This window comes from Primulina tabacum, chromosome 17 (genome assembly GCF_025594145.1).
Source record: "Primulina tabacum isolate GXHZ01 chromosome 17, ASM2559414v2, whole genome shotgun sequence".
NCBI lineage: Eukaryota > Viridiplantae > Streptophyta > Magnoliopsida > Lamiales > Gesneriaceae > Primulina > Primulina tabacum.
In genome coordinates this window covers 13,839,450-13,847,559 of record NC_134566.1, presented here as the reverse complement: position 1 = coordinate 13,847,559, position 8,110 = coordinate 13,839,450, and the positions used below count along the sequence as shown (strand labels likewise).

Sequence of the window (8,110 nt, the reverse complement as noted above, 5' to 3'; positions counted from 1 at the left end):
GCTGTGGCTACAAATGAAAGTAGAAGCTGTGTGTGCGTGTGTTTTCTTTTTCTTTTTCTTTTGTTCATGAATTGCAACAAATTAGAATTTATTCTCTATGCTGCGGCTTCATTAATAAAATCATGCTTTTGGACTGAAAGCTGGATGGTTATAACCCCTCTGAGAATATGACTTGCCAAGGGTGAACAAATGCTGGAAGCAAGTTGATCCATTGTCGGAATAGCTAAAGTTGCTATTTTGCAATCTGCCATTTCATTTCATTGGTTTTTCTTGGAGGAGTTGTTTTTCATTATAAATCATTTGCTAGTTTTTATAATTTTATGATTATTTCTACCTCCCAGAGCTTTATCATAGTTAAAAAAAATCCAACTATATTTAAATGTTGTATTTGCTCATCTTGAGGTTTGTAAAAAACAGCAGATAAATTCAATAACTTCTAAATTTACAAACACCACCATTAAGTTTGTATTTATCTTACTTTACAATCTTAGGTTTGTGTTCATCTGACGTTTTTAGTGGGTTTAAATGTAAGATTTAAATTTAGTTGAGTTTTTTGGTTAATATCTTAGGGGAGGTATATATAATTAACCCTTATTTTTTTCTTGAAATTGTTTATGTGGCTTCTAACAATGCAATGCCACGCTTTTATGGTGGCAAACTGCAGGTTCTATTGAACTGTGACTGCAGTTACCTGGAAGTAAATTTTTATATCTGGAGAATGGCCCAATTTGGACACGTTTCTGCTGTGAACTTAAGTGGACAAAACACTATAGTCAATAAATGGAGCACACAGTCATCTTGGAGATGTGGCTGCAAAGTTGGGCAGTTAAATAGCATATCCTTTGCTGGCAGTGACGCTATGGGTCATAAATTGAGGATACCTGTTGCACATACTCTAACGAGAACTTTTAATTGGGATGCAATCCCTTTGAAAGTATGTTCTGCAATAGCTGCTGATGACATTTATGATTCTCTTGTTAATTTCAAGATGGAGAATTACATCAAATCTATGTTTGTTGAGTAGGTTGTTTGCATCGATTATCCGAGACCGGAGCTTGAAAATACAGCCAACTATTTGGAAGCTGCTTACTTATCTTCTTCATTTCGTAATTTTCCTCGTCCAAACAAACCATTGGAGGTGGTGATTGCTGGTGCAGGTCGGGATATTGTTTCTCAATGTTCAAATTTGTTTTCTCTATTAACAAGTTATAAATCTTAGTTTGTTGCATTCCTTTTGCCATTAATGAATTATTGTAGTTTATGCTTTTCTTAACTTAGCTTTTAGATTCTCTTTCATATTTCTTTGAAAGCCACATTATACATCTTGTTCGATAAATTGTCCGACTAACTGTAAGATAACATTCTGAAAGGAACTTGGTTTTTATGAGCGCCCAAAATAAGCATATCCAGTTTCCAGTATTTTCTCAGTCAATTTTATGAGCTATTTTTCTCATATAGGGCTAGCTGGTTTGTCCACTGCAAAGTATTTGGCAGATGCAGGTCATAAACCGATATTGTTGGAAGCCAGAGATGTCTTGGGAGGAAAGGTTTATTTTGTTGTACAGAATTTTATGTTATGCTTGAACTTTTCCCTTCTTTGAACATCCCTTTCCTAATTGTTATTCCATCTCTACCCAGGTGGCTGCCTGGAAAGATGACGAGGGGGACTGGTATGAAACTGGGCTACACATATTCTGTAAGTTTATGTTTCTCAATGTGCACTTCATAAATTCTGGACTTGGGAGTTAGTTGTAATGGCTGACTTGGTGCACTTGACATCCAAAATATCCATATGGCATCTTCTTTTAACTCATAAACTTGAAACTGCTTTCTTTCGGTTCTGCCAATGTTTTTTTTAACAGCTCTGCCAATGTTTTTTTTAACATCTCTGCCAATGTTGATGTCGAGTGCTTTATATTTCTAATATGTAACATTTTTGTGGAAACATTCTCCCAATATAAATCTTTACTTCCATATTTTTCTAGTGGCTTCATAGCTCTTACGAATGAATGCCATTATGCAACAAATGGCTGCTCTTTTTGATGCTTGGTTTCTCTTTAAGTTGGGGCATATCCGAATATTCAGAACCTGTTTGGAGAGCTGGGCATCAATGATCGATTACAATGGAAGGAGCATTCCATGATATTTGCAATGCCAAACAAGCCAGGAGAATTTAGCCGATTTGATTTTCCTAAAGCTTTACCTGCTACCATTAAATGGTAAGCTATTTATTTTCTGTTATTGCAAAAGCTGCTGGGTATGTTTGGATTTAGAAAATTCTTTTTTCTACTATTAGGCTCTTTTGGTTTTGTTTATTCATAGGTTCATGTTATAATATATAGGTTTCATCTTATGTATCCTAAAGAATTTTCCTGAAAAATGTTATTATTTTGAAGAACGCTACGAGCTAAAGTTAAATGTTAAATCATAAGTGTAACATTCAGAGCTTACAATAACTCGAAATATGGTCAATAGCTGGTGATTTGACTAATCTACAGCATATTTCTCCCATTATGAGAGTTTTCTCTTCATGTGCTTCACTTTAAATAAAATTGACAGGGATATGGGCCATCTTGAAGAACAATGAAATGCTTACTTGGCCAGAGAAAGTCAAGTTTGCAATTGGGCTTTTGCCGGCCATAGTTGGCGGACAGGCTTATGTTGAGGCTCAAGATGGAATAACTGTTAAAGACTGGATGAGGAAGCAAGTATGTACTTGTTTTGTTCATAATCTGTAATGTAATTCTCATGTGTATATGAATTAATGGACCTGGGGATCATTTATATATATATATATATATATATATTTATTATACATTAATTTAGTTTCAATTTATGGTCGCCTTGGTATTTATTGTTTGTAACAGATGTTGTCCCGACCATTGTCAGGGTATCCCAGATCGGGTGACTGAGGAGGTGTTCATAGCCATGTCAAAGGCACTGAACTTCATAAACCCTGATGAACTTTCAATGCAGTGTATTTTGATTGCTTTGAACCGATTTCTGCAGGTGCGACTCTCTTTCTCTCAGTGTTTTGAAAGGTATATTAGATACTATCTACTTTTATCTTGATGTTATAGAATTATGGCACCTAGATTTTGGTTCATTAGCCACATATAGTGCAAATTATTGGTTGCCTCACAGGGCTTTCACTTGCTCTACCACGATATCTACTCCGGTAAAGCCCATTCTAAAGCAGGTGGGGTCCATCACATCCAAGGGTTATGGATATGCTGGGAGTAGACGCCTAGGTGTAGCATAGTTTAAAACCGCCTCACAGAACATCAATGCTGAAAATAATTCAAATTTAACACTCCAGTACTGTCAGCACTCTCTTTTTCATTTTCTTTGAACATCTTCTGTTTCATTAGAAAAGGAGAAAGCAATTGATAGACGTTTTGAATTTTTCCATGTGTTGTGAACTTATGACTGCATTACATTGAAACCTGAAGGTTCGGTTATATTTAGCAGTAAGCTGCATAGAACCAAGTTATAGATTTTCTCATAATTGCTTATACAATTGGCATTTGGCTCAACAATCTATGTAGATGACTTCTAATTCACCTAACTGAAGCACGAAGTGAAGCACAACACTGTTGTACTAGATTGTTCGATATATTCCAACAAAGGGACATAATTTTGGTTTGAATGTCCTGTTTCCATTTGTGATAGTGGAGCAATGACACACTAATGTTATATAATTTGTTGATAAAATGAACAGGAGAAGCATGGTTCAAAGATGGCTTTCTTGGATGGAAATCCCCCTGAAAGACTATGTATGCCCATTGTTGATCATATAGAGTCTCGAGGTGGCCAAGTCATACTTAACTCACGAATACAAAATATTGAGCTAAACAAAGACGGAAATGTCCAGAACTTTGTACTAAATAATGGAAAATTGATACAAGGAGATGCTTATGTATTTGCAACTCCAGGTAGAGGCTTCATTTCTTTTAGCACGTTGCATATATGCCCCTATTATTTGGTTGAGTCTTCCTAAAGATAGCTTATTTAACCTTATTCGACCAGTTGATATCCTGAAGCTTCTTGTTCCTGAGACCTGGAAAGAGATTCCATACTTCAAAAAATTGGAGAAATTAGTCGGAGTTCCAGTTATAAATGTACACATATGGTTAGTGTTGAATCTTCTTTCCAACTTCCTTGATGTTGATACTCTTTGGATGAGATCATGCATATGTATACATGTGTTCCACTAATTATCTGCATTTCGATTGTGCTAAGCATATTTAACCTCATTTCTTAATACTTTATTTATGGTCGGTCTTCAGTCCAAGTACCTTCTTAATGAACAAACTTGTGAGTTGACTGCTAAAATAATCTCTTTAGCCCCTTGAGGTCTAAATATAACAATTCTGAAATACCACCATCTACAAATCACATGGATGAACAACTTGCAATATTTTTCTTTGATCGTGCTTGTTGTTTTTCTTGCATTGTGTGCTGTCTCAGGAGAGTTTACGTGGGTTAACTTCAATTGCAGGTTTGATAGGAAACTGAAGAACACTTATGATCATCTACTTTTCAGCAGGTTTTTGACGTACTCATTTTACAAGTACCAAGTATGAGAAAAATTCGTAAAATCTAAGAATCCTTTTACCTTCTGCATAGTTCAAATTGAACAGCAAAATACCAACAATTTTTCTCTCCATTCCACTTCAATATTCTTCACCTAACTTTGCGATTTTATGATGCAATGAGGTTCCATATTCATTTCTGTCTGAATTCCACGCAGAAGTCCACTTCTCAGTGTGTACGCAGATATGTCTGTAACTTGTAAGGTAACTTATTCTTTACAAAAGGATTGTAGCTGCTAAACCTAAATTTATTCTGTCAATCTTTTTCACTTCCACACACAGTTCACTTGAGGATTAGTGTTTTACACATCTGCTTTCTTTCTGCAGAAAGATGTAATCTGTGTTTGGAAGAGAAATTAAATTCTTCATATTATTAAACGTACAATATACATGGGATATATATAACAAAAGAAATAACTGATAAAGAAATAACCAATGAAAGCAGTCCCGAGGAGACTGTATAAGGCCATCTAGAGATTTTTTTAACTTGCACGCATTGTGTTTTACTCTTTTTGCCACAAATCCTGGGGGAATATTTGTGTAAGCTTCCTCCTCCAACTCTCCATTGAGAAATGCATTTTTAACCTCCAGTTGGAATAGTGACCAATCAAGATTGGCGGCAATTGATTGGAGTACCCTGATGGTATTGAGTCTTTCCACATGAGCAAACGTCTCTTGATAATCAGTTTCATACGATTGAGTTACACTTTTTGCAAAGAGTCGTACTTTGCATCGGTCAATGCTCCCATCAACCTTATGTTTCACTGTGAAGATCTATTTGCACCCAACTGTTCGTTTCCCAAGGAGAAGTTATGTAATCCACCAAGTGTTGTTCTTTTCTAGTGCATCGAGCTCATCAAAGGCTGCGACCTTCCATTTTGGATCCTTGAAGGCATCCACAACAGTACCTAGTACCTATGTTTGATCTAAACTGGACACAAATGAACGATACACAAGTGATTATAAATCAAAAAATGAGATAAAGTTACATATCGGGTGTTGTGTACATGTTCTAGTTTCCTTTCGTAAATGAATAGGTTTATCATCAATTTTAGTAGTACTTTCGTCTTTATTATCTGGAACTGACCTCATGGAAGTGTCATGGACTGGTTGACTTTGTACTGGTTCTAGTTGGCTTTCCATTTGGACGACCTTTCTTCTTGAGTAGACTTTGATGTTGTATTTGGGGAACTTGGTTGGGAATTAGGTTCTGGAGTGACATGGATTGGGTCGACAAATGACGTGGGATCCTAGTTTGGAGATTCTTCGGTGTTGTGCTCTCTCTGAATGGACAAATTGGGGTAGAAAGCTTCATTCTCGAAGAAGGTGACATCGAGGGAGTGATATAATTTTTGGAGGTTGGGGAGTAACATTTGTAGCCCTTCTGGTTGGGGGAGTACCCGAGAAAAATAAATATAATGGCTCGAGCTTCAACTTTCTCACGATTTTGGGAATGAAAATGGACAAAGGCGGGACACCCAAAGATTTTGAGGGGAATAAAGTTAAGGAAATGTGTATGAGGAAATGATTCAAGGAGGACCTCGATAGGCATTTTGTAGTCGAGGACATGGGAAGACATGCGGTTAATGAGGTAAGTGGCAGTGAGGACCGCGTCACCCCAAAAATGGCTAGGGAAATTGTATGTGAACAGGAGAGAGCAAGTAACCTCAAGGAGGTGACAATTTTTGCATTCAGAAACCCCATTTTGTTGAGGGGTGTCGACAGAAGAACTTTGGTGGACAATGCCATGGTTGGCCAGATAAGTTCCTAAGACCGAATTAAATAATCACAGGCTCGATCAGTGCGTAGGAGTTGAATTTTAGCGTAAAACTGAGTCTTAATCATGGAATGCAAATGTTAGAATATGGAAGTTGTTTCAGATCTGTCTTTCATTTGATACTCACAAAACCCGAATATTGTGCCTGCTGCTCGGAATCTGAAGGGGATGCCATGTGGCCGTATTTTGTCATGCCTATGGCTAGGGTTCAACTTGAACGTCTGAAGCCATGTAGAAAGATGTAATCTGTGTTTGGATTTGGAAGAGAAATCAGACTCTTCATATTGTTAAACGTAGAATACACATAGGTTATATATAAAAAAAGAATTTATATATAAAAAAAGAAATAATTGACTAACCCTGCAATTCTAAATATCCAATCCTTATTTAAACTTCAAATAAAAAAATCTTATCTAATTATCTCTTATCCAAGATCTTCAACACTTTCTATATTTCGTTTTTTTTTTTCTAATTTGCTTATCTGGCCATCCTTCCATCTTCAGGAGTACTACAACCCGAATCAGTCCATGCTGGAACTGGTTTTTGCTCCTGCAGAAGAATGGATCTCACGAAGCAACGAAGAGATCATTGAAGCCACAATGAAGGAGCTCGCAAAACTCTTTCCAGATGAAATTTCTGCAGATCAGAGCAAAGCAAAAATATTGAAGTACCATGTTGTCAAAACTCCAAGGTCAGAAAAATGAATCTGAGATTACACAAGAAACCTATCGGCGTATGCTTGGAAGTTGGACCTATTGATGATACGAATAGTTGATCTGAGCTCTTCTGAAATACAAGTTTCTTAAAAAGCACAATCTATAAGCTCTACAATTTTATTAACTTTTCAAAAACCCAAATACAAGTTTTTTTTTAAAAAAAACACAATCTATAAGCTGTACAATTTTATTAACTTTTCAAAAATCCAACTCAAAGTTCTCTGTTGTAGGTCTGTTTATAAAACTATAGCTGGCTCTGAACTTTGCCGTCCCGTTCAAAGGTCACCAATAGAAGGATTCTATTTAGCCGGTGACTACACAAAGCAGAAATACTTAGCTTCTATGGAAGGTGCTGTCCTATCTGGAAAGCTTTGTGCTCAGGCCATTGTACAGGTGATTTTTCATTTTCCAGTTTATGTCTCAGACACGCACTGGCTATATGAACAATACATGGTTTTAGAATATGCGGTATTAAATCTGAGGTCTTTGTGGAAACACTCGTGACATTAAAAAAGATCCGTCCAAAAAAAAAGACAGATCTTATAGTTGATGCTGAATCCAGTACCTTTGTGGATCATAAATTGCAGGATTATGAATTGCTGGCCACGAGGGAACAGAGAAAGTTGGCTGAGGCAAGCATTGTCTAGCTTGCAGGTTCTGATAAAAGTTGTTTGGAGTTATGCTGATACCGAGAAATCAAGGAGACCTATAAAGAAATGAAGCATTGTAGAATATGTTGAATGTTGATGGTACATACCAAAATGAGTCGGGAAAATAGTCAAATATAATGAAAATTGTCGCGCGGAATACAAATGGTTGTTAATTTTTGATGGACTGAATACAACTAGATTGGCTGTTCTTGGCAATTGTCATGGATCGTATTCGATCCGCCGATTTTTAAGCTCAGGAAAGTAGCTTGTCATCTGGAAATACTATCTGTATGCTATACTCAGCCTAATTACTTGTGGCCTAGCAAAATGCAAATTATGCAATGTATACATAGAGCAGAACATTATTGTGAA

General features: G+C 36.5%; 1 protein-coding gene across 1 annotated transcript; it reads left to right on the top strand.

Annotated features, from left to right (window-relative positions):
- The first annotated feature begins 651 nt into the window (after positions 1–651).
- On the top strand, positions 652–8,110 carry LOC142530898 (15-cis-phytoene desaturase, chloroplastic/chromoplastic). Its single transcript, XM_075636808.1, has 14 exons — positions 652–934; positions 1,025–1,157; positions 1,459–1,547; positions 1,639–1,696; positions 2,063–2,216; positions 2,558–2,708; positions 2,890–3,009; positions 3,722–3,935; positions 4,030–4,132; positions 4,502–4,549; positions 4,754–4,799; positions 6,876–7,063; positions 7,319–7,481; positions 7,676–8,110. The coding sequence occupies exons 1-14, from the start codon at positions 719–721 to the stop codon at positions 7,733–7,735; spliced, it is 1,743 nt and encodes a 580-aa protein (XP_075492923.1). The 5' UTR covers positions 652–718; the 3' UTR covers positions 7,736–8,110.

What these genes read in the sequence shown, in the direction of transcription:
- LOC142530898 (XM_075636808.1), top strand. Translation starts at nt 719, where the DNA reads ATGGCCCAATTTGGACACGTTTCTGCTGTGAACTTAAGTGGACAAAAC. An exon ending in GATCATCTACTTTTCAGCAG is followed by an intron (nt 4,550 to 4,753) that starts GTTTTTGACGTA and finishes AATTCCACGCAG; the next exon opens with AAGTCCACTTCTCAGTGTGT. An exon ending in CATGTTGTCAAAACTCCAAG is followed by an intron (nt 7,064 to 7,318) that starts GTCAGAAAAATG and finishes TCTCTGTTGTAG; the next exon opens with GTCTGTTTATAAAACTATAG.